The 26,460-nt window shown below is 43.6% G+C and overlaps 1 protein-coding gene across 5 annotated transcripts in view; it reads left to right on the forward strand.

Moving 5' to 3' along the window:
- LOC101069513 (CUB and sushi domain-containing protein 3-like) overlaps positions 1-26,460 on the forward strand; it is a 139,408-nt gene that overhangs the window by 52,507 nt on the left and 60,441 nt on the right. For all 5 annotated transcript variants that reach the window (XM_029838295.1, XM_029838297.1, XM_029838296.1 and 2 more), the window contains 18 exons: positions 1,116-1,232; positions 1,972-2,187; positions 3,321-3,509; positions 4,069-4,238; positions 4,781-4,937; positions 6,762-6,953; positions 8,225-8,351; positions 9,077-9,279; positions 9,696-9,887; positions 10,598-10,736; positions 11,857-12,044; positions 12,162-12,356; positions 14,719-14,835; positions 21,304-21,417; positions 21,853-21,948; positions 22,194-22,397; positions 26,083-26,207; positions 26,320-26,416. In XM_029838295.1, the coding sequence (XP_029694155.1) occupies positions 1,116-1,232; positions 1,972-2,187; positions 3,321-3,509; positions 4,069-4,238; positions 4,781-4,937; positions 6,762-6,953; positions 8,225-8,351; positions 9,077-9,279; positions 9,696-9,887; positions 10,598-10,736; positions 11,857-12,044; positions 12,162-12,356; positions 14,719-14,835; positions 21,304-21,417; positions 21,853-21,948; positions 22,194-22,397; positions 26,083-26,207; positions 26,320-26,416 (2,838 nt within the window). The remainder of the gene's footprint in view (positions 1-1,115; positions 1,233-1,971; positions 2,188-3,320; positions 3,510-4,068; positions 4,239-4,780; positions 4,938-6,761; positions 6,954-8,224; positions 8,352-9,076; positions 9,280-9,695; positions 9,888-10,597; positions 10,737-11,856; positions 12,045-12,161; positions 12,357-14,718; positions 14,836-21,303; positions 21,418-21,852; positions 21,949-22,193; positions 22,398-26,082; positions 26,208-26,319; positions 26,417-26,460) is intronic.

The following is a 26,460-nucleotide window of genomic DNA, read 5'->3' on the forward strand; positions in this document are numbered from 1 at the left end:
CCCAGATGGAAAAATAGATGCCTTGGATGGCTTTGGCCAGTTATACCAGTGCACGGTGGTGACGGAAACGATGTGTGTTTGTTCCAAATGAATCCATTAAAAGAATGTAATGAGCAGAACACATAGAGATGAAGATACTGCAATAGCAGCGGAATGGTTCTGGAATATCACTGGTCTTTCTGTGCCTAGGTGTGCCAGACTGGTGCCAAACGCCTTGGCTGCCTGCCTATGGCGTTAGATTGTCTGCAAAGCATGCTCACCCACATTTAATGATATATCATTTTGGATCCTTAATGTAATATTTGCTATCATTTTGTTGGTGGGTAATGATTTTGGGCCTTGATGTGTAATGCTCACTTCAGGGCCCATGGGTGCAAGGGGAGAGGATAGAAGGGCTGCGCGTGCAGCCGTCCAGCCTTCCATCTCGGTGATCCTCCAAAACATCATCCGACATTTATCACTTTGAGAATATGTGTACACGTCGCAGTCCTTAAAGCTTGTTAAAGCTCACAAAGGTTGTAGTTGGGTGACAACAAACTTCCAGCTGAATCACAATGGCAACAGTCGCCATTTTGAGTTGTTTACAAGTCAACCAATTAACCCTCGGATAGATCTAACCTTAACCTTCCTGTCTTCAGCCGCTAATGAGGGGAGAGATTTACCTCATTATTCCTCAGATGAGATGAGGCTACAACATTATTTGTCAATATATGCGAGGCGCGGTGGCGCTACGCTGTTAGAACTGGGCTATCTTCCCAAATAAATATGAAGCAGAGCAAAAGCCCACTAGTAGAAATGCTAGATGCCAAATTCTTTAATCTCTTGGATACCCTGTCTTTTGTTCATTCTTAGCCATTTTGCCTTGCGCTTTAATAGATTTGATTGTTTTCTAACAGCGCCTTTGAATTTAGATGCCAAGGGGAAACAGGGAATGGGTGTTGGCAGACGTACAGATAGTCATAAAACATGGCAGGACAGGATGTGATAGAATGCAAATACATAATTTATCAACAGATTGCTCCTCTGTCTGGAGGTTGAAGGATTTATTGCTTCATTTGCAGTTTTCTCCCTTTTTTGTAGCAACAGTTATCATTCATCATCTCTCCGTTATTCAGCATCATGCGGTGGAGATATCAGGGGACCTAAAGGCGTCATCTTATCACCTGGATATCCGGAGCTGTATTCAAACTCTCTAAACTGCACGTGGACTGTTGAAGTCAGCCATGGAAAAGGTACTTTCTTCTCTCCTTTCTCCCTTTTTCTTTGAGATTCTTTGGAAGGTACCATACTGGTGATTGTACTGGAAGACTGCACCAATGGGAATGTTTAATAGAGCAACATTTTAACAGGATCAAATGATTGTTAAGCTAGTTTCCACTCAAAAGCTAAAAGGAAACTTTATCTTGATATGGAATTCACCCCCCCCCCCCCCAAAAAAAAAGACAAGAAAAATGTCTTTCTATCCTCTTTCAGTCCCTTTGTGATTCATTTGATCTGGTTTCTTTGGCTTTTTTGTGGACATATAAAATAATACATTTTCGAACAAATGAGAGTTTTAATCATTTAACTGGCCATGACTTTAAACTGCGTTGCAAAATTGTAGCTGTTGAAGGGGGAAAAAAGTCTTGATGGCATTTTTACACTGAAGTAACAGTTTTATCCTCTTGAAAATTGAGACTTTGCTTAACTTTCATTTCCATGTGAAAATTTCTGTGATTCTTTTGCCAGTCTTGCTTTAAGGCCCGCTGATCTATGTAATAAAAATGTGAATGAATATATTTGAACAAGCTCCAATGGAATAATTGAACCGTGAATAATTGTGACAGTGATTTCTTCCTTTGAGTCCTTCTTATACTATCCAAACAATGACAGTAGAGCATAAAATTCAACTTTTAGACCACATTCTGTAACATTTTTATGTATTTCATCTATCTGTGAGTGGTAATTCATATCTGCTTCTACTCCTCTAAGGTGTCCAGTTCACCTTCCATTCCTTCCACCTGGAGGATCACCATGACTACCTTCTGATAACAGAAAATGGCAGCTTCGCCCAGCCTCTGGCTCGACTCACCGGCTCAGACAAGCCTGCCCCCGTAAACGCCGGCCTGTATGGAAACTTCAAGGCCCAGCTCCGCTTCATTTCTGACTTCTCCATATCTCTGCAGGGATTTAACATCTCCTTCTCGGGTACGAGGGCAGAGAGGGGAAATATTGACAGATTTGTAGAGCGCCTGGTTGGGCTGTAGCTGGGGAAGGGCAGCTGGTAATATGGAAGGTGTTGCTGCTAAGGAGAAAGGGCAGACAGCTGAAGTGAAAATGGTGTCCAGTGTTGAGATCTTAAGTGGTAATGGTCTCTAAAAGATGCATGAAGAAGCATGTGAGGAGGATTTGTCTGGTAGAATGGGAACAGGTTCGAGGTGGACAGCGCCTCCGGCTGTGCTGATGAGAGGATGATTAAGAGACAACGAGGTCATCCAGGTATGGGGGGGGGCCCACATAGACTGGTGAAATCATCAAAGCCTGCCATGTGGGTCAGTATCCTCAGGACAGAGGAGACAGTGGAGAAGGAGGAGTGGTGCTGCAAAAATAATGGAGGGAGAGAGAGGAAGGGGATGTGGAGATGGGAAGTTAGATGGAACGATGAGACAGATGGTAATGTTGAGTGAGCAGGGTTGATGGTGGGAGTGAGGAGAGGAAACGATGCACTGTCAAGTACTGCAGTAAGAGGGGGCTGCGGGGAGGGAGGGAGGGGCTGTTGGTCTGCTCCATGAGCATTCTGGTTAAATGTTTGCCTGCTGTTTGCTGAAGTGAAGCATAACTTATGCAGACATGAATATTCATCCAGCTCACTTTTGGGAGTGTGTCTGTGCCCTGGCATGCTCTGCCATTAGCATCAATACATTCTCTGATTAAATTCACCCCTTTTTTCAATGATTATGTGACTTTTGACACTTACTTGCTGGCGGTTTTCCGTAATGCTGAAGGACTTTTCAGTGAATTTTCCAGCGGTAAATGTCAGAATGGCCTGTGTAGTTATGCGTCCTGGCAAGCACAAACTTTCAAAAGAACACCAGAGGGAGCAATGTGCTCCTCCCATAGACTACGTTGTGGCCACGTCTGTAATTGATAAGACCACTCGTGCATTTCTAATAAACCCTCCTGCACGGTGGCCTAGATTTTTAGAAGACATTAGTCATTCGGGCATTAAAGTTCAGGATTTTGACACTTGTATATATACTTGTGGCATGAAACCATGTTGTTGTAGAAGTTTAGCCTGAAAAAGGGCTTTTGTTTATTTGAGGCCGTTGATCTCCTTCCAGAGTATGATCTAGAACCCTGTCAGAACCCTGGAACGCCTCGCTTCGGCTGGCACACGAGCTCCAGGTTTGGCATCGGTGACTCGGTGACATTCTACTGCAACACGGGTTATCGTCTCCAGGGGGCAAAGAAGATTGTGTGCCTCGGAGGTGGCCGCCGCATGTGGAGTGCCCCTCTGCCAAGGTGTGTGGGTACGTGGTCAACTACTTTTCTTCTGCTTTCTCATTTGTGGTTTGAGGTGATTGCACTAATTTAAGTCCTTGTTTATTTTAGCACAGATAGACTTCTTTCAGAATATGATCAGTATGATTAAAGGGATAAACTGGCAGAGATGTTACAGTGATTCTGCGAGAGCAGGTTCAGGAATGGAAGAAATCGCATAAATCACATGATACTTGCACATCCAAGGACCCGACTTCATACAGTAGATCAAATCAACTGTCAGCAGAGGCATTGTGTCATTTAAAGTGCTCCCATTATGCTCCATGATGGAGAGTTTAGCCCAGGCTCTGGTCCCCCACGTTAGCCCTCTAATGTTAAAGGACTGCTCTGATGATCCCCAATTTTGACTCATCTTTACTTGCTGATTCAGCAAGTTGGTAGTGCATTTATTATTTCTAAGATTGATGAGATAAAGGTAGTTCCAATACAAAATTTGGATATTTGTATCTACTAAGCTGCCACGCTAACACACCTTATGATAGAACACTGAGTTTGCACCCTGATTATGTCCCTTTTGTGTGTCTGCAGCTGAGTGTGGTTCCACTGTCTCCAACAACGAGGGCGTGCTTCTGTCACCAAACTATCCAATGAACTATGACAACAGCCACGAGTGTGTGTACAGCATTCAGGTCCAGACAGGCAAAGGCATCAACATCACTGCCGGCACCTTTCAGCTCGCACAGGGTGACATCCTCAAGGTAAGAATCCGTCGTTTTCTGCTGACTGAATGCAGTCAAACTAACTCAGATTAAGTGGAATTTCTTTATTTGTATGGTCCTGAAACAGGAGCAGGTGCTTATTATTTATAACAGAAAGCTGGGAATTATGGAATGCAATGATGTGCTGTCTCAGAAGCTCGAGCTGAGGTCAAACAGAAGCGGCAGCACCATCCCGTTGGGATTCATTGCTTTGCTCAAGGGTGTCTTTACAGATTTGCTAAGCACCACAAATGTGATGCAAATGCATTTTGCAGTCCACACTTCACAGCTGAGAGGCACTCATTTTGGAATGCAGATGTCTTATCTAATGCTCCAATTAACAGAGTGCTGTATCATACCCTCTGTGCATCAATGCATTTGTGTATCACATAAAAAGAGAAATTATTGGAAAAGGGGAAAAATCAAGAGGGAAAGAGTTGAACTGCTTTAAAGTTTGTTGTACTAGCTTTCGCTTCCAGTTTCTTCTAGTTTATAGCTCCTGACCATCAGCGCCTATTGTGGTTGGGTTTGTCTGTAAACAGGTCTATGATGGTAAAGATGGGGCGGCTCAGCTCCTTGGCACATACACGGGCATGTCGATGCAAGGTCTCTTCCTCACCAGCACCTCTAACTATCTTTGGCTGGAATTTTCCTCCGACCAGGACGCAACAGCGGCAGGCTTCCGGCTCACATACTACAGTAAGTCACATTTTATTACTCGGGGAGGAGGGAGCGGTGGTGGAGGAGGCGGAGGACCCTAAAGCTTTTCCAAATGAGTGAATTTGCCCTCGCTTCAGGAGCCAAACACTTCATGTAGCTGGATTTAAAAGAAAAATTTAATTGACCCTCATCCTGCCTGCTTCACTATGTCTCTCACTGTCAGTGTATCCATTAAACACAGCATGGTGTTCCAGTGGCATTCCTGCAGGAAAATGAGACTTTCTTTGTGAAATCATTTCCCCCTCTCGCTCCTCTCTCGTCTTGAAGCATTAGCATTCGCGCCTGCCTAGCTGCAACCTTGTTAAAACAGCTTAAACATTGTGTGTTTGTATACAGTAGATGCACTAATATGAGTGTGTACCTCTGCGTATTGGACAGTAAATAAAAGTGGGGTCTATTAATGGGTGTTTGTTTCTTTAATTTCATTTTTCTTTCTTTCAGATATTAATTTATCAACATAATGAATGAATTGATGTTTTGGTGACGCTGCATTTTGCAGTCTAATTCATGGTGTTTTTATCTATACCTTACAATGGAGAACTGTAAATTCTTTTTGTCTCCTGGCAGGTGGTAGGTTGACACATTGAAAAGAACCGTTTTTAAACCGTTTTTAAAAATAACTGCTTTTTATGTGGCGGAGCCACAATGGTAATTAGTTGCCCCATGGAGGAGTTGGGTTTTTGTGTGTGTTGCTCAAACATTTTACTAGAGGCGCCAAATCCAGCAGTCATGAAACACTCAACTCCATATGGAACTTTTACTTTTCACAGGAAGCTGCTCATTGCTTTGCTTGTCCGGATCATCTCCGGTTCATACAGACTGATCTCATATCGTCTTATAGGCTATTGAAAATCTTTTCTCACTGTGTCGAACAAAACAATCTATATCGTTGATACAGATTCGGGACTGGGTTTGGAGACCCCTGAGCACACCAACCTGCACAACGCATATACTTTTATGGACGCCAAAAAATATATAAAATAAAATCTATATTTGTAATGGAAAGGGGTGGAAAAGGCAATGTCTTCTTGGAGGTTTGCATTTTCTTTGTGCTGAAAGCGTTTATAGCATGAATAATATCAGGTGGAAATGAAACCACGCAACGCATTTCCAGCTCAACACGTGGCAACGAAGCGTCATCACACTCTTCCTACAGAAGACAGATATCAGTCTGCCAACAGCCCATTACACCCTGGAACGACCTCACTGACATATGAACATAATGGTGCAGGGGAGAGCTAGGATAAGATAAAAGCACCATACGTCTCGTGTCTGAATGTGAAATCTGATCACACTTTCACGGCTCGGAACTGAAAGGCTGAGCATGAGAAGTGACTCTGATGAGCATGTCGAGGCTTGACACTTGCATTTCCACATTAATATCTGGTTTAGTATCACTGACCTCGCCGAGAGAATGAAGAGAATGAAGGGTGCAGTGTCACTTTAAGAGATGGTCGCGTTGTCGAGCGTTTGGATTTTTGCTTTGTTTAGTTGATTTCCTTTACTCTGAAAATGGTCCAAGTGAGCGGAGGAAAGTCTCCGCTGTAGTAAAAGGGCCACACTCAATTGAAGGTTTAATTGCGAGAACCTAATTGTTCTCTCATTCCAAAATGAACCGTTTAACACCAAGTAATATATAGATACTCAAGGTCCAAGTTTTATTTGTGCTCACTGGGACAGTGAAGACGAGCATCACCTCCCTGGGATGTATTTCGAAGAGAAAGTGTCGGCTTGTTCAACACGGTGTCGTTTTTCTTTAAAGTCACCTTTTAGCTCTCTTTTTTTATTTTTTACTCCTGCCAGGTTTTGAGCTGTCTCACTGCGATGATCCTGGGGTGCCACAGTTTGGATTTAAAGTCAGCGATCAAGGTCACTTTGCTGGCAGTGCCATCACGTTCGGCTGTGACCTGGGTTACACTCTGCACGGCAGCGGCACACTCAAGTGCATGACTGGGGAGAGGCGAGCTTGGGACCACAGTCTGCCATCCTGCATAGGTAATCTGTCCTGATTCTGGCCGTCTGGGCTGCCTCTCTTGGTTTTTCATCTGTGATGTTCCCTGTCAGAATTGCTCAGACGCTGATCCTAACTCTTTTTGAAAACACACATTTACAAATTATACAACTCCGTCTTATTAATCATTGATCTTTACTGGTTTGTCAACAGCCCTAATTTCCAGTTTCATGGAAAAAGTAAGATTAATACTGTGCGTTTAATGGATTTTTTGCAATGGACCATGGTTTTTTAGATCTTCTAATCCACAAGTAGTCTGTTATTTTTATTTACCAACGGAATCATTTTAAGTGTTTGTGTGTGATGACTCCTGAATGTCATTTAATGCCTCAGCTATAGGTTCTTACTCCGAAGGTGCTCTGACAGGATGAGAAATGATGAAGCCATTACCTGCACACTGCTGGAGCCTGGCAGCCGGTGGAGGCAGCCTCTGTGTCTTCATGGCTGGCAGAGATGGATTAGGGTTAAAAAAAAAATGATTCTCAAATTTGTAGACGTGTCCGGAATTACACTTTAAACGCCTTTCTCAATGAAACGTACATTAGCTGCTTTTCCGGTGAAAAGGCTCTGGTCGAGCACACCGGCACGGTCAATGCAATCACAAAAAAGCTAAATCAGTCTATCGATTCCCTGTTAAAGAGCGCTGGATCACTGCATGGTCAATATTGATACCGAGCTTTGTGTCTGAGCTGAATTGTGAATGGGTTTTTCAGTTATTTCTCCAGAGCCACATTTACACTTCCTGTAAAGGACTTGCCCAGAGTTCTAGTGCTGCATATTTCCCGCCACTGTGGTCATCTGATGCAATTTCCCTATTCATTACGTGGCCGTTGTTCTGTATTACAGATAGTAGAATGATAACCAGGGGAGAGACGGCACGGACCGAGATATTCCTCGGTCATTAGCATTTGTGCTGCCCCGGTGGTGCAAGGCCTCGGCTACCTTCTCTGGACACATTCTGGTTTATTTTTCCAAGTTAATTAATGGCGTCGTTAACAGGCATTCTTGGAGACAAAACAAGTTCTGCATTTGTGAAAGTCTCTGCGTCTGCAGCCTCATTACCTGGCAGACAGGAAACGAACGCCTTTCAGGCAGAGCTTCCACTGTTGCACCTCAGTTGTTATTGTGGAGGCTGAGCCGCAGCGACAGTGCTCAGTTTACACACACTGACTGAGCTTGGCTCCTGTTTCTGTGCCTCACTTTCCTCTTCTAGAATTTTGGGTGCGCAACTCAGAGTTTCTTGTGTCTTTTCTAGCCGAGTGCGGTGGCCGTTTCAAGGGCGAGTCTACGGGGCGGATCCTGTCTCCTGGTTATCCCTTCCCCTACGACAACAACCTGAGGTGCACCTGGACAATAGAGGTCAACCCTGGGAACATTGTCAGGTCGGCCATCTTACCTGTGCAGAAATATTTTGACATTTACTGCATTTTCCAATGAAAACATATCTGATACTAGTTTACAAACTATAGTCAGGATATACTGTATTGAATACTTCCACATCACTTATTCTAGCTGTTGAATTATGAGGGTATTGTGAGGAAAGATAATTTAATCAGAAAATGATGGAAAGACACCGCACATTAGCGTAATAAACATAAGGGAACAGACTAACACATCTACTTGTGGTTTATAGTGTATATTCTGGAAAGCTGCTTTGTGTGAGGACGACATTGACTTTTAACAAGTAAACCCCCAAACAAGACCCGAGCCTCCAACTCCTACAGTCTGGACTATTTTACTTTGACAGAAAAGCCATCTTTTGCTGTTTGGCTGAAGTAAATGTGGTGTGATTTCATAAAAAAGTCACACGTTCTCTGTGAGGAAAAACTGCTCGAGGCAATCTCTTGATAAGATTGTAGATAAGCTGTGCTCTCATATTTCTAACTTTGACACAAACTGATTGATGATAAAGTTCTCTATTCACTCCATATTAGTTCTTGGTAACGTTGTGTTTGAGAAACAAAGTTTTATTTAAACCTAAAACTTATTAATTAAACAATGTGGGTAAATGTCCTGTGCTGACTTTTGGTTATATATATCTAATGCACAGAAGAATTGTGAATTGAATTGTGATTCTAGCAATAATCTGTCGTTCTTATTTTGTCAGTCTTCAGTTTCTTGCGTTCGACACGGAGGCGTCCCACGACATCTTGAAGGTTTGGGATGGGCCTCCAGAGAACGAAATGTCACTGAAGGAAGTGAGCGGCTCACTGCTTCCTGATGGGATCCATTCTACTCTCAACATCGTCACCATTCAGTTCGAGACAGATTTTTATATCACCAAGTCCGGCTTCGCCATTGACTTCTCCAGTGAGTCCACAGCATCATTTCTTTACTACAGAATTTATGTCCTATTTAACTGACCAAATTCACTCTTTCAATCATTAATCATTCAGTAAATTAACAAATAATTACCTTCACCACAATGTTGAAGCATAACAGTCAGCATATGTGACTAAAGTGTCTGCTTCCTACTTTAATTGAAAGGTTTTCACTTCAATAAGACACTCGCCAATGCTGGATTCAAGACATTTGATGACGCAGATGTTAATGTTTTAATAGTTCATTGAAGTGAAGTGTCAAAGTCGTACAACTGTGTGTTTACACTGGGCGCTACCTCCGATTCTGGATGACAGCTGTCAGGATCATATGCAGCTTCATGTAAATGACACTCAGAGCATTGGCATGTGTGTTAACGTGTGTGTTTGTGTGTGTTTGCCCTTCAGGTTCATTGGCTACAGCCTGCAGAGATCCCGGTATTCCTATGAATGGCAGTCGCAACGGGGAAGGTCGGGAGCCTGGCGACTCTGTGACCTTTTCTTGTGATCCTGGTTATGAATTGCAAGGGGAGAGCAGAATCACCTGCATCCAAGTGGAAAATAGATACTACTGGCAACCCAGCCCTCCGAGCTGTATCGGTGAGAGCGAGGGAGATAGCAGGAGCCGGAGAGAGGGTGGAAGAGACAGAGGGTGGAAGATGTCGGGGGCCGGTGGAAAAGAGTTGATGAACGGAACAGGCAGGGATGAGAGTGGTTTTATTAGCTTTCTGGAGCTGAACCTGCTCAGCTCTTCCCTTGACGTCCAAATACATGTTAAAAAAAACCCAAGTCTAATCAGGAGCCTTTGATTCATTGCCATATTATGTGGGCGCGTCCACTTCTGGAGTCCTCGAAGGTCTTACAACACATTTTCTTATTAGAGCTTAATAGCTAATTACTTAACAATTCAATTAAAAGTAATTACACTAATTAGGTCTAAAGAAACTTAGATGTACTTGAGCGGCTGCCATGGGGTATAACTGCTCTTCATTTCCTGGCCAGAAATATCTTGGCGTTTATATTTCCAGGTCTCACCGTAAGGAACTTAAAATAATGCACCGATACCAGGCACAGCTTTGTATGGCTGAGATTTTAATGTAAAGATAATGGATTTTCCATTACAACAGCGGTAACATCTTTTGATTGTAATGCAATTTTCAAAGTTTTACAGTTTTGGGCTTATATCTTAAACAATACCTGTAAAAGGTCAGCAAATTAAATTCAAGACCGAATGAGATTATTTTAATCTCTGTCTGCATTTTTATGCTTCATTCTATTTGTCTCTTCTCTCTCTCTCTCTTTCTCCCAAGCTCCTTGTGGTGGGAATGTGACTGGATCTTCAGGCTTCATCCTCTCTCCCAACTATCCTCACCCCTACCCCCACAGCAAAGACTGCGACTGGCTCATCACCGTCCACTCTGACTACGTCATCTCCTTAGCCTTCATCAGGTATCTCGGGCGGCTGCACTCGTTTCTTTATTCTGAAGTGGATGATGGTTTCATCGGCACATTACAGCCCTCTGAATCATGTTCAAATGGAACTGAGTGTCCTTAAAATGCAGTCAGAAGCACCAGAATTGTCCTTTTACACCCATACACGATGAGGCATTTTCTTTAACCTGTGGTATGTTTGTAACCTGCCTGTAACAGAATGAGCTCAGTCCTTCCTGGATGCACAGCAGCTCAATTTGGACCATGAAATCGCTTGTTTTGTGCAGCAGACACAGCCCTCGCATCACAGAACCGAGCAACGAAGACCGCCTGTGTAAAGTCAGGGAACCGGAATCTGCAGCCAGGTGTGCTGGTAGATAGGGGAGGAGGCGGCAGAAGGACACTTTAATGTCCAAAAGTGCTCTTGCTATTTCTAACCTTAAATAGAAATAACCTAAAACACACTTTGTGAGGAGATTCATCATTTTAAATGCATTTTCATCAGTTCATTCTTATGCGTGGAGGCTACAGCTGGAGGATACCCACAGCGCGCCACTTTGTTCCAATTCTCACCTACTTTACCGCCTTTGGTGTAGAAGTGGAAAACCACCATATTTGTTTTTCAAAATAAAGATTTAATGGAGTTAGCACGCGCCTGCCTCCTCTTTTGGGACTGCCAAATGAAAAGACGCAGCCACGACTCGGATTGCAGTCTCCTTGACTCAACTCAGATGCAATTATCTCCAAGCTATTTACACTTTTGTCATAAACTATGCTCATTATTTCCCAAACAAACACCCCTCTCTCCCGCTCTGCAGCATGTGATTTGATATACAGTCCTACAATATGAAACGATCTTTTCACGCCGCATCGCCGTTGCCGTCTGGGAGGATTTTGTGCCAGCGTAGTGTCACGACAATTTAATCTCCCCTCACCTCTTGGAGGAGAAATCTTTTTTTAACACTTTGTCTGCGGATGCAAAACAAATCTCTTGGCATTGTTGACTTCTAAGACTGTTGAAAATATTCTCCTATAAAGACCCTAATTAATTAAAACGCCTGTGATCTGCTCAATCTGACAGTCAAAACTCCAAAATACTGTCTTTGTTTTGATAAGTGTTTTTTCTGGTTCTTCCCAGCTTCAGTATCGAGCCCAACTATGATTTCCTGTATATCTACGATGGAGCCGACAGCAGCACGCATCTGATCGGCAGTTTCCAAGACAGCAAACTTCCTGAGAAGATCGAGAGCACATGCAACTTCATGTACTTAGCATTTCGCAGCGATGGTTCTGTGAGCTACACCGGCTTCCATTTGGAATACAAAGGTACTCTGAAACCAACTCTCCTCTCTTTACTTTTTTTTGTTTTTTCCTCCAATGCTGTATCTGTGACTATGTAATTACTTGGTGTTCTTATCGGTGTTGTTTGTTGTTGATTGGCAGCAAAACTGCGTGAGGCATGTTTTGATCCAGGCAATTTGATGAATGGCACTCGTATGGGTACTGACTACAAGCTGGGCTCCATGGTGACATTTCATTGCGAGGCTGGCTACCTGCTTCAGGGCTACTCCACGCTGAAATGTGTCATGGGCAGCAGCCGGAGACCCGAGTGGGACAGAGCCAAACCAAGCTGTCAAGGTAAGAGGCAACAGTGTTATGTTAACAGAAGCTCCTGCATCGCAGACAAGCACTCTCCAGCTGTTTGGTCACTATTGGATACCGGCGTATAATAGGGCACTGCTGCGCTAATTTGAGCTAAAGTGCAGTGTTGTCAATCGAGCTCCTTGGAGAATGAAACTATGAGACAGGACAGTTACAATCTCAACCCTCCTGGTCAATATTGCAAACATTTTTAACTTTAACATTGTAATGGTGCGACTTAGCAAAGCTAGGAGAGCTAATACCTCTGTTATATGGTGAATATATAGTAAATTCATGGACTTTTAGCCTGCGGTGATTCCAGTTTGTAAAATTAAGGCTTTGCCCTTGTATACGTTTGTTACTCTCACATTGTCTCCACCAGCATGCACTTTAAGAGCGTGCTTTTTCACATAATATTATTACGCATTCAGATATACCATTTGTGATGTATAGCTCAATTTACTTTTCCGATCTGCCCGATACAGGGAGCAGGAGATAGCGTCCAACTGCGCTGTGAGTCAGACAGTGCAGGGAGATAATTCTGCTCCATTTTCCAGCTGAAGCCCTAAACACTGTAGCGTTGATAGGAGGTGAAAGGAGGGCTGTAGGGAGCCCATAAGGCAGCGCGGGCCCCACTCTGTGTAACTGTGTTGAGACAAATTAGACTATGTCCTGCTGCTGCCGTCTAGACAGTTTAAGGGACGCGTCAAATATGAATCATAGTGTCAGAGGAAGTGCTGTCAAACAGTTGAGGAGTCTCAAAATGATTGCTTTTCATTCTAGCCACCATCGCGCAACTTTCAGAATACTTTAGTTCGCCAGCATAGAGTTAGATACCAGGTCTGTGCAGCAGAGGATCGGAGTGCACCCGTTCTCACACCAGGGAGCTACAATATTCATTACTTTTACAGTTGGCTTCTATGTAACTTTAATGAATAGCCCTGGGGTTATGTGCTTAACTAAAGGGCCCATCAGCAACTCTTCATTAAGTTGTTTTCACTTGGAGATCAAATTAAAAGTGATGACTTCTCGCTTTAAAGGCCGGAAACTAATAAGTTCAGCCGTCCTCACATACGCCAGCTCCTGTCCCTCCGCTCCCCCCACAGTTAACTGGGGTTATTTCTCCAAAGTGCGCAATCTTGTTACACCAACAAATAACATTGGACAAATTGCTTATTCATCTTTCTTATTAGCATCTCCGAACACTTGTCGCAGTTTTACTCAGTGGAAGAGCATTAACTTGTTCTTACCCCAGATGCAGATGGCGGGAAGAGACTTTCCGCCATTACTGTTCTGGTAGGAGGTTTAAACTCTTCCTTCAGGGGTCCCCACAGCAGTTTATCCACTCTTTCCACTAGCTCCCATTTGTAGTCTTTTCTAAAGTTCCAATCAGGTAGAGCTTGTAAATACAGCAGCAGCAGCTGGACTCATTATGCGCTTCATTGTTCGTTTATATGCTTGTTGAATCAGATTTTCTGAATCTATGCGACTGGGAAATGGAAGCTGCTTGACTTGAGTGTGTGGATAATTGTATGTTTGTTGATTGATCATCTATCGTCTGATTTTGAGGCAAAAGTGACGAGCAGTTTCGTCAGCGATGAAGATTGTGGTAGATTCCTCTCTGGCCATCTGGACCGTCCAGCACATGCTCATCTGCTGGAATTTTTTTAATAAAAATTATTTTTAAAAATTATAAAAGCAATCGGTGCAGAAAAACAGTGTAGAAGCTATTAGAACTGAAATAACTAGGAGATAATGTGGAAAAGCAAGACGATCTGTGACCTCAACTTTAGTTTTTGATTGTTATTTACACAATACGTTGGCTGTCTGGCCTCCACAGCATTGGGACATGCCTCCCGTGGGGCTCCCGTCCTTTCTGTTTATTAAAATTGGTCATGCTGGTGTTTACCCAAATGTTGTTTGGCCTTTTTAGCAGGAGAAAGCATGAAAATGGCTTCAAAACAAATAGCGTAAAACAGCCAGCTTAAGAAAACAGAATGCCGCCATTATTGGCATCGAAGTTGCCACGATGGTACCAAGACTGCAGTCGCGGTTCCGTTTCCCATTTGATTGAAGGAAATGCTAATTTGGCATTTTAGAATGGCAGCCAACAAGTCTTGGTGATTCAAGGGAAACTTTTTCTGCTTCCGGCATTTGCTAATGTCCCCAAACTCCTGTTCGTTTTCAGAACGCGTCAGAACAGATATGACTTTTTCATTTCGAGATTAAAGCGCTAACGCCTCGGCCGTGTCGGTTAACGTCTTCTGATTGTACGTTTCTGTTCCTGGTGTAGTCTGGTGGCTGATTGGAGTGTGTTTCACGACTGTTTTGTCTGCTATTTCCATTCTTTTCCCAACAGCTCCTTGCGGAGGACACTTCACAGGATCGGAGGGAACCGTGCTGTCCCCAAATTACCCCCATAATTACACCAGAGGTCAGAGCTGCAGCTATGACATCGTTGTCCCCGGGGATTTTGGTAAGCATTTTAAGCGTTATTTTCGCAGTCATGCAATTTTTCCTTCTTGTCTAGTCAGCGAATGTGTTTTGCACATACTTGTTGCCAGCATCCATAAATACTTTTCTGAAGAGAACAAAGGAAATTGTGGGGCCACAATGTTTAGTTTGTTTCCAAGCGTTTTGGATCAGTAATGAAAATAGCCCAAGAAGAAAGCACAGCTGGTCAAGGGGGGCAGAAAACTTCCTTCAAACATGTTCAGAGCTGAATAATTAATATCCCTCCAGTGTTTCTCTCTTGCAGGAGGACATTTGTATGTTTGGACTGGTGCTTAAACACGTCGCCATTTGGTTAAATGCTAATGTGCTACTGGAGTGATATTCAATTCCTGTCTAGGTTTTCATGCTAGACAGCTAGATTGATGGAAGACGAAGATCTTCAGCGGGACTTTAGAAAACTACCCAAATGTATGATTAGTATTTTAAAAGATCATCATGGTTTTATGATGATGTAGACATTATATTGCATAATTATGGCTGCGTGATTAGGAAAACCGACACTTTATTCACTATGTGAATCGAGTCATTTATTTTGTAAGATGCATTCCAGGACTTGGTGACTGGTAGCATAGCGTTAGCCCTCAAGGTTGTCCCTCTATCTGGTTGAACTGGCAGGAAAGGTCAACGTACGTTATCACGTGGTCCCCTGACCTGAAGAGGAAAAGGAAAAATGACCTCCGCCAGCATTATTTATGTCAGCGGCTGGTTGTCAGGGTTGCTGTCATTCAGACGGCAGATTTGCTTTAGATTTACAAGTTAATGGTGGATTCAAGTACTTTGGACTTTAAATTTAAAGCAGGGAAGAAGACCAGGCAGCTAATAAACATTGTAGTGAGCACCTTTAGCCCCTTTAGGATTGCCTTCCCCAACATAAATCAGAAATTTAGAGTTTAAAGCCAACACATGGTAGTTGGGGTGGAGGCAGCTCAGTCTGGAGGGGAGGCGGAGGGTTCTTGGTTTGAGCCCCGACAAAATTTGGAAGGTGTTTTAGTTGCAGGGGGAGGTGCCAGGACACCTTAAGAGCAGCTGAGGGACCTTTGAGCAAGGCACAGAATCCTTGCTAGCGACTCATTCTGGGGCGTGCCCTGCCTTTTGGCCATGTACAGCATGGATGGGCTCTAGCGTCCTCCCCCGTGACCCCAACAGGCACGGAAACCAAAAAAGAAAATTGTACATTTGTATACGAGCTGTACTTCCATTTATTCATTTGTTGTTGTTTAAGTCCAGTGGTCATCTGTCTGTTCCTTAATGTTAAATTATTCTGTCAGAAATAATGCTTCCAGTCACATTTTAAACAATAACTCTGCTTCCTTTTAAAGAGATAAATTTTCCATGACAACAACCTTTGCCTTGGGCAGTGCTTGCAAACATGGAGGCAAACGCTACCCCAAAGGAATTCACTGTTTTATTCACACCAAGGTCAGCAGCTGGTGTGTAATCATTTACTGTATGTCTGCCGTATACTTCTCCATCATTCTGTGGCATTTACTCGCTTAAAATTGGTGAGACTGACATTTTGACAAGATAAATCCTTCGTGCGTGCACTGCTACACAGGGGAAAAAAAAATCTGGACACAGAGTTCAGAGTTGCACAAATGCCAGCTCGTGCTTCAAGGAGAATGGTCTATTTTGTTAAGCTTTTGTCAGATTTTCTCTTGTTGGCCCATGCATTTTAAATTATAGGACTTTATATATATACACTTATCTTTCAATAGAGAATATTGAATGGTAATATAAATGCCCACTGCCTCAGTGTATTTTACGTATTTGTATGATAGTTTCAGCATAATGTACTGTTTAGCTTAAATATGTTGGCAGGCACTGACTGATCAGAGTATAACAAAAATCTGGTCCATAACAAATTAGAGAAAGAGTTAGAGGGTAGAAGGTGGTTCAGTGTGAAAGCTTCACAGAGGCCATGTCAGATGGCAAAAGTCATAATGAGCAAGAATCCCTAATGAGCGAGGCTGATGGTGAGAAGAGAGGTTGTTACAGTGCTTGTAGCTACCTTTGAGGAGTAAAATGCTGACCTCAGGGGGGGCTGTTTACTCACTGATGCTCAATGGAGAATAAGGTTACGCCTGCAGCCACCTGAGAATATGGCTTGGGACTCCCTGCACAGAAAGCATTTCCTTTTTTATGTGTCAGCCTGCAGTGTAGACACAACTTTAATTGCAGCTAAGCTAATATGAGCTCAACTTCCGCTAATGATAAATGAACATTTTCAGCAGGGTCTCACAAGTGTGGATGTTTCCGTGACTGACATATGTGAGTGTTCACTCAAATGACTGATCCGACTGGATGGAACATCCTGTGATTGTTTGAAGAGGATGAGATTATGGGAACACCGAGTCCGACGGCTTCTGCCAGGAGGCACTGATACATCTGATCGAGCCTTGAGCAGAAAGCAACAAATGGCTTTAGCTGAAAGTGGAACGACTGGAGACATGTTGTCTTCCATGTCCCTCTCTGACTGGAACCTTACCAGCTGCTGGGGAGTTTCTACCCAAGATAGAACGCTAATGGTCTTGGGTGTAAGTGCAGTCTCGCACTCTCCGCCGATTGATGCGATTTCAATGCGATAATAGGTCATTAAATATTGATGTTTGAGCCCTGTCATACAATCCCTCGGCTTTCTATAAATGAGGCATGCTTATTCTGTCATTGGCCAGAATCCCAGAAGGTCTGTCCCGCCACAACGCAAGGACTACAGGGAGCTCCTCCATAATTCATAGCCAGAAAGACAAACATATGCTGCCATTTCCCCCCCTTTTGTCATTTTGCTTGTGCTCTGAGGGCCTCACACACCTTATTTTGGCATATATAGTCCTCAAGACACATTTTGCTAATGCTGTGAATGTGACATCACTTTCCAGCACTACGTTATCATCCTCCATCTATAAGCCCTCTCTGGCAGTGTTCTCCTCAAACTGTTGCACTTTCCCCCCCCTCTTCCTTATTTGACCCCCTGTAGAAAATAAAAATGTTCATTGAAAAGATGAATCCCACGGCCCATATAGCAGCGCAACGGAGACGGCTAAAAGGCCTCGTTAACTCCACGGAAACAATTACTTGATTTTGTGATTTGTGCCTTCAGTCAGTAAACTGGTTCTTAAACATTCTTTAACATTCTTCAGCTCTTCTGTGCTGCAGCTGGAGCGTCTCATCACGAAATAATATCAGGCAAGCTCACGAGGGCTCGATGATAATCCATCAGCTGCACGCATCAGAAATCATAACCACAGAAGAGATGGAGACCGAAGGAAGGGTGTGCCATTTTTCTTTGCTGCTGTGCTGTAATGGCGCCACCGCGGGCAGAGCTCCATCCTTTTTGGCAGGAAAAAAAAGGCCGCATCCCAAAAGTAAAGATGATAAAGTAGCTGTGCTTTGTCATAAAAGTTGGACGAAGGATATAGCGCAGTCACGAAGCCCACAGTCAGAACGAATTTTAGAATAATTAAGATCTGGCTGAAAGGTTGGACCTGTCTTTCCCACTCGAGCGAGCAGCAGCAGGGGAGTGAAGTATTTTCCTACATTTCTTACCATCCAGCCCCGTCTCACACCTCGGCTGGCATTAGGCCATTTAATCCAACATGAGCAGCGATCCCGACCAGGTGCACTTATTCACCACGACTGCTTCAGACGGGCTGCGTCATCATGCTCTTATGATCCCAAATCCACTTTGGGTGGATCAGAGTGATCTCATTCCCCTGGATCATCTCCAGATTGTTGCACAATGAAACACCTTTGAGACGTGGCGGTTAATGACGCGCGAGTCCGTGCTGTTAAGATCACTGCTATCGCCAAGACTTCGCCGCATTAATTACACTATTAATTGGGAGCTGAATTAAAATAAAAAATAAAATCCCTGTGCCACTACAGAGGGCAGCCAAGAGTTTATCACGCTTGTCAGATTTTTTTGACTGTTTTCATATGCAAATAAAATAGGTTTTCCATCCCGTGGGAGGGAAAGGAACCTGCGGTTTCATAGGTGCCGCTGTGGTGCGAGTGCGTGACAGTAATGGAATACCAGAGTCTTCCGGAGTCACCAGCGTCTGAAGTTTTGAAGCGATTAAAGCGGCTTAACTATTTTCACGTGGTCCGAGGTGAAGATGCTCGGCTGAAAATGTTGCTCATTGTTCAAGTGCATTGTGTTGCACCAGCATGACTATCCCCGGAGGACAAAAGATTCATCATAGCCCTGCATAAATTAGATAACAAGTTTGCAGTGATTTATTGACTTAATATCTGGACGTGATTACAGCAAAGGAACAGATTGGAGTCATGCATGGCTGATTTTGGATTAGAGCCATAAATGAGCTACAGTGTTCCAGCCAGAGTGTGTATGCACATGCTTGCATTACACTGCGCTTGTGTTCGTAACGGGGGGCGGGGGATTGCAGCCTGTTTGACATGGAATGTTGTTGCTATGCTAATACCACATCAGGGAACTGTCCCTGAGGGCAAAATCATCTCTTATTTAGACCCTTGGCAGCCAGGCGTGTTTAGCGTTCTATGGATCTGCCAGGGTTCTTCTTTGTCATTAGACCTTGCTGAGTCCACGTGCACATGCGTTTAGCTTCTTCAGCCGTGATGTCTTATGGGTAAAGGTAGGTGCGTTTGTGCGTGGGATTGATCTGTTTGATTATGCACAACTTAAGTAGCCTGTGAATCTTCCCTCTTACGGTAACTATTAAAGAACCACAACTCGAGTGTTTGTTTTTTCTTCAGCCAGGACCGGATTCCTCAAGGCACAAGGTTTATTGCTCCTATTGGCTTCAAATCCTGCCTCTTCATCTGCGCATTCGCTGTAGCCCTCTTATTTGTACTTGTTGTATAATAGTTTTACGGGGCCCTGCTGAGAAACGACCCTATAGACGCCATCGGTAATGTACAAACAGCACTTTTCTAACTCGGAGCACAAATGTGCTGATTGTTTACTGTCTGTTTTAAAATGTATTTATTACATATTTCTACTTAAAGGTGGGTACCTATTGAACCATTTTTGAACCACTTTATTACTGTCAAACCCATTTTGATAATAATTAAGCATTGTGTTCAGGCGGGCTACATGTATTTAATGACTTGTGGGAGGGAGGTATGGAAGGCAGGTTTTTTCATATTCTAACTGCAGTGTGTTCTGGCTACACTGCCTCAGTTTATAATTGTGAAACCATTTCAACAGGAATCCAGATAAAAGTCACAGCAGGTTGTTGGACAGCTGCTGGGAACCTTAGATAACCCACTCTGGCCCATCCTGAGGCAAGCAGCTCAGTGAACAAGAGGGGATGCGGAACAGGCAGAGCTTGAGATGCAGTTCATGAATATATCACCAGCGGCTGATGTGTGATGAAAGCAGCCACAGATTTTGTGTCATTTTTTCGTATTAGTGCAGAGAGACGAGGACGATCACTTGTATGTTTTTCCTCAAATGGGCACAACTCAAACTGACAGCCGCAGCACCCTGAGTGTGCTTGGCTTATGCTACCGTCCAAAAACAGTATGTGAAAGATCAGTTTGAAGGTGTGTATGTGTGTATTTGTGCGTGTGCTGAGCTGAGTACAACCAGCTCAACTCGCTACATCTTGAATATTACATCAAACTATTTCCGGGTTTTCTTCTGCAGAGCACACAGATTACAGCAGATTAGTGATACGGGCAGACTGTAGGTGTGTGTGTGTGTGTGTGTGTGTGTGTGTGTGTGTGTGTGTGTGTGTGTGTGTGTGTGTGTAAGCAAGCTTAGTTAAGCTGCATTATTTCCAGGTTTTTAAAATGTAACCTCCCACTCAGGCATTATCAGAAATCACTGACTTTACAGCACTATTTTGCTCTTTTCTCCCAGCTCACACACACACTCTGACACACACGCACAGAAATGCTGTAAACATGGAGACCCACTGTAGCCTTAGTTTGGACATTATAGCAATGAGGCTTTATCTCAAGATGTACTTGGGAAAGCTGTTGTGACAGCAATTTAAAGACAAGTTTATGCCCGGTTCGATACAGGCGATGGAGAGATACAGCAATAAACACGAGCCACAGGGTGCTCGAGAGCGTCGGCGGGTTTATTTGCTTTTCAATTAAAAGATATTAATTAGTGTTTAATAAGATGCTGCAAGAGCAGGTGTCTGCAGTGCTGGTGCCTATAATGGCCTCCCTGTCAACTCTGCTCAGCATCACCTCTATACCGGGTGTCATCAGAGCTTTTAGGCAAATCGCACCTTTCAACACACCAATTGTGCCTTAAGAGAGCTTTAAATATTTGTCTGTGTCGGCATTTAAACGATCACACATGTCAAAGCAGCAGCTGTTGGACTGTTTTGAGAGAGGAACTAAATTTGCCTCTTACCTACAGGTGGAGCTCATGATGGACGTGTGAGGGAGTTACCAATCGCTCATTCTACATCGTTCTCCTAATTCTTTTTTGCAGTGCTCTTTGGTCAGTTTGTGGTGTTCCAGACTTTAATGTCTGACGTGGTGGACATCTACGACGGCTCCTCCACAGATTCGGCCCTTCTCGCCTCCATATATGGATCCCACTCAGGTCATTTTTATAGCCCGTCTACATTTAACATTCAGCCCGCCCTTCCACTCTTACTTTGGTAATTCTGATATGACAGCACTTAACACAATAGGAGTACAGTTTAATAAACCTTAATTGAAACAACAAATGCAAATAGTGCTGTTGTAAATCGTGTCTTTGCGCTACATTTGATTCGGCTGTCACCAGATATAGAAAACAAATTATATTTGCCATTTCAAGTACTTAAATGTAATTAATTTCAAATAACATAATTGCATTTAAGTTGTGTTCCAATGATCACATTAAATTATGAAATAAATATTCATTTATTACACAGAAGAGCCCTCGTTGACTTAATTTCCCTCTTAATAAGGTCACAGGAATGCCAAATATGCCAAAGATGATGCCAGTACGACATCTTCTATACACCAAATGTCTTCTGTGTTTGTAATTTAGGCGAGACGCTTCCTTTGAGTTCAGGAAACAAAATCACGCTGAAGTTTGCTGCAAATGGAACAGAAACAGCCAAAGGATTTCACTTTGTTTACCAAGGTAAGAGCTTTTTTTTTTCCCATCTATTCAGCCCAGACTGCTCAGTGCTCGGAGCAGGAAATTATGGACTCAAACAGCCTAGCCTGGCACGGTAGACACGGCCGACTAATGACGTGTGAGGAGATTAGCAAAGGCTTTATGATTTCTCTGCCTCAATCTTCTCACCATCTTTCAACCGCACACACCCACCACTCTGCTTTGTTTCTGTCTTCTGTCCTCTCCTCCTTTTCCTTTCCTCCCCAAAGCTGTCCCCAGGACAAGCTCCATTCAGTGCAGCTCAGTCCCAGAGCCGCGCTTCGGGAAGCGGGTAGGGAACGACTTTGGCATTGGCAAGGTGGTGCTGTTTGAATGCAATCCAGGTTACACGCTACACGGCTCCAGCGCCATCAGGTGTGAGGCCGTGCCCAATGCCCTGGCCCAGTGGAACGGCACTGTGCCCTCATGTGCTGGTAAGCATCCTCATAAGTTGGTTTCATTGCTTCGGGCGCATTCACACCCACAGAAACGGGGCTGCTACAGTTTTGTTTTTTCATCTTAATGCCCCCCAACTATTCTCCTATCTTTGCTCTTCATAGCTCAGACACTTACAGAGAGCTAAAGAAGCAAAGAAAAACAATGTGTCACACAAATTTTCCACCCAAATAAAGGATTTTTCTTCCTGGGCAGACAAAACGGGACAGATTTGTTTTTTTCATGCTCCTATGATGAAAATACTGTATTTCTACAGCAACCGAAGCAGCCACACGCTGCTCTTCAGGAGAGACCACTCACACGTGCACGCACACACGTGGCAGTCTATTAAACTGGTTTTTGGCAAGAGAACTGAACCCACGGAGTGTTAGTGCACAAATCTGCAAGTTTAAACTCACTGTTCATCTGTCAAGGCTTCAGTGCATCGTTACGGCGACGGTACGCCGAGACTGCTCTCACATTTTATCGCTCCTTTTTTGGAGTGGGAAAAAAAAACCTCATCATATTCTATCTGTTCATCATGAAAATGGCAGCCACTGCAGCAATTCCTAATTATACTGCAGCATTCATCATTGTTGGAGCCCCAAACAGACCTAAAAGATAATGAATAGAGATTTTAGCAGGTGGACAAAAAACGATCTGATCTATAACTAAAAGTAAATAGTGGTGATTTAAGCATACAGATGGAAAATTGAATGCTATTATGTTATTTTCCCCTTCATAATTGATACACCCATTAGTTAGGGCCTCCATCAGAGGTGAAGGAGCTGTGGGTAACTTCCATCATCTCGGTCTCATATTGAAGATTTAAAAGTCATAATAGTTGGTAATCGCATCCATAGATATTCTTTTGACAGGGAAGTCATCATTACTGAAATGGAAAATGTGAACCGTCAGCTGGGATCTACTTGAATGGAATGCCCACCAAGCATTTTCTTACACATGACTAGATTTATTTGCTTGGTTTTCCCATGTTAGCCAAACATGCAGCAGGCACAGACATACGCGCTTCAAACTGCCCCAACCAGTTAGTCTGGAAGCTTTCAAGCAAGTTTACCTCCGTCTGGTAAGGGAATAACAATGACACGCACAGTTCAATTCTAAACAAAGTGATTTTTATTCCGAAATTGAATCTGGCTGCAGCATCTCCCCCAGCGGCAGCGTGCTGGTCCAGAATAATGGATATAGTTTCATAAATGCTTCAATAAAAACATGATGCTCGATTACTCAAGCGCTCCTTATTGAGGGTGACACCGGGCTCTTGTAAAGTCACCTGCATTCCAAAGGACACATTCCCTTTAACTTTAAAACCTTTAAACTTTAGTGCTAATTTGCACGCAGGCAGCCTTTCACTTACTTATTTAATTCTTTGTGCCTCCGTCGATGCTTAATTTTGAGCGTCCTTGCAACAGAGATAGAAAAACATAAAGACTGCATCAACGGTTGTGTTAATAGTAAGCTTCAGCTAAATATTGATGGTGTTTAGATTAGATTTCTGTTTGCTATTCCCCGAGCCTCTCAGAGCAAGGTTGCCCTCCCACAGGAGACTCCAACACAAACCAAATCGTTTTTCACAGCGGGGAGAATCATAAACAGCTGATATTATTGGTTGCCGTGGAATTCACTGTTGGCTTTACACTTTCTAAAAGGTGCGGTCCAGCTAACAGTCCAGCGTCAGGCTTGTTTTTAAATTGTGAATTCTTTTTCTTTCTGGAAAAATAAAAAATAAAATAAAACCCTCCCAAGGCCAATTATAGCACGAGTCTGGAGCGCCGTAGCGAGGCGAGTCCGACCAAGACCACGTTTGAGGTCCGGGTGCTTTTGAGCATTTGTGTCTTTAAGGAAGTATAAAGTGGACATTATTTCCACTCTCTAATCCATCCTTCCACAGCTTCCAGGTGGGAATAGTGAATGAGGCCAATCAGTTAATCTATCCCATAAATCATGAATACGCCCAAGCGTGGCTATTTTCTCAAAGGAAGTTGTAAGTTTGTTTCAGTGGGAACAGAAATGTAAACCCAGCTGCTTCAAATCAATAGTGATGTAACTACATGCAATGTAAATATGGGATATTTTGATGAAGCACTTTGGGTTTAATCTTAAATCACATTGTCTCTGCGTATCAGAAGGATTTTCCGTTGTCTGTGTGGAGATCTTTCGTGGTTAATTGCAGTAACTATATAATCTGCCGCTGGCTGAAACGGGCGCTTTCATGAAGCTTATGTAAAGCATGGCGGTGAAGTGGCGTGCACGGCCACAAAGCAAGAAGTTCCCATAGATTCCATCTCTGATGGCGTTGGAATTTACATGTTCTCCGCGTTGTCCTCAGCTTCCACCTACAGCCTAAAAACATGCACCTTAAGTTGATTGTGGCAGAAATGAGCAGGACTCACTTTGACAATTCAGACGAGCTGAATGATATTGCAGCTCAGCGTGGGTGAACTGTAATGTTTGTTCAAAAACAGGAGTAAAAAAAACCCTCTTTTTTTAGTTAGGGGGCTGTGAGTGATGGCGTGGTGAATTGTCACTGTCATTTAGCATATAGACGACACAAACCTTGAAGAATATTTTAGGCTGCAGGATATGAATGTCTCTCTGCATGTGACACGTGCTAGCTGGAGCTGACATGGATGTGGCAGTTATTAGATGAAAGCAGATCGCTTTGAGGTACAGAAAGGTCTGAAATTGTGGCGCGCTGTGAAACAGAGGCTTTTCTCTCATAGCTTTGCTAACAATTTGCCGCGGTTGTGTGTTGTTTTCCTTGCTTGTGCAGCCCGTCCTCACTTTTCACACACATTTCTGTCCCCCGGCTACTGGACATCCTCAGTTGAGATTGTATTGAATGGTAAAGCATCAACTAGGGCTATGAAAAATAACATTTGCTTTGCCATTGTGAGAACACGTTGTGCTCTTGACATTTCCTTGTCTGCTCTGCATGGACACTCTGCTTTCCGAGGGGAAAATGTTGCATGTAAGGGCTTGGTAACCTTGCATTAATCTGAGCATTGATTTGTCCAAAACACAACAGGAGCTCAGATAATTAACTATAGAACTAAATCATTCCACAGCTCCAGCAGAAGGAAAGCGTCTGTCTTGCTTTGCTTTAGATAACTCTCCTTAAAAGTCTTTTTTTCCCTCTGGGTTACGTTAGAAATCACAGTCCAGAAGGCTGAAAAACAGTTCTGTTTTCTCATTTGTAATAATCATAGAAGAGAACGCGGGCTAACCCTTTAGAAGGAGCTGGCTTAATTGCTCTTCTCAAAAGCGCGACAGGGTTTTGACACAGCCAGCGGGACACCCAGACACTCACGCCAGTTCAATCTTCATGTGTCTGGAGTGTTGCATCGATGGAAGTAATGCACATACCATTAAGCACAAGAAAAACACGACACCTGCTGCCTGTGAGGCATTTCATTAGACATTACTGCGAGTGTTGGGTTCTGTCAGGGCTCCATTGAGGGTGAAATGAGACCACGAGGGCAAGGATGCATTCATAAGTGTAAATACAGGTTGGCTTTACGGAGCATTCATCTATGGGATTCCATCTAATCAGATCGGTATAATTGATGGCCCAACACTAATCTCGTTGTGATCTTCTCCGGATCGTTCTCTGCAACCATGCGCCGACCTGAACGTTGTCAGGACTGATCTCTTTTCATCCAGTTCCCTGTGGTGGCGTGTTGACGGATCGCAAAGGCACCATCCTCTCTCCCGGATACCCAGAGCCGTACGCCAACTATTTGAACTGCGCCTGGAGGATTTCTGTCCCGGAGGGAGCCGGCATCCAAGTGAGTGGGCGCAGAGATCTGTGGTTGGATGCTGAAATACACGCTGTTGGGAGTTTAATCCCTTTTACGCGTGTCGCGTTCACATCTTGATGAAGGTTCGTGCCCCTTACAGATTCAGGTCGTGACCTTTGCCACAGAGCACAACTGGGACTCGCTGGATTTTTTTGATGGGGTTGATGGCAATGCTCCAAGGCTTGGTAGCTATTCAGGTAAACCCACGTGCACGTGACACTCCCAACCACAAATACAGGCC

This window comes from Takifugu rubripes, chromosome 7 (assembly GCF_901000725.2).
Source record: "Takifugu rubripes chromosome 7, fTakRub1.2, whole genome shotgun sequence".
NCBI classification, from domain to species: Eukaryota; Metazoa; Chordata; class Actinopteri; order Tetraodontiformes; family Tetraodontidae; genus Takifugu; species Takifugu rubripes.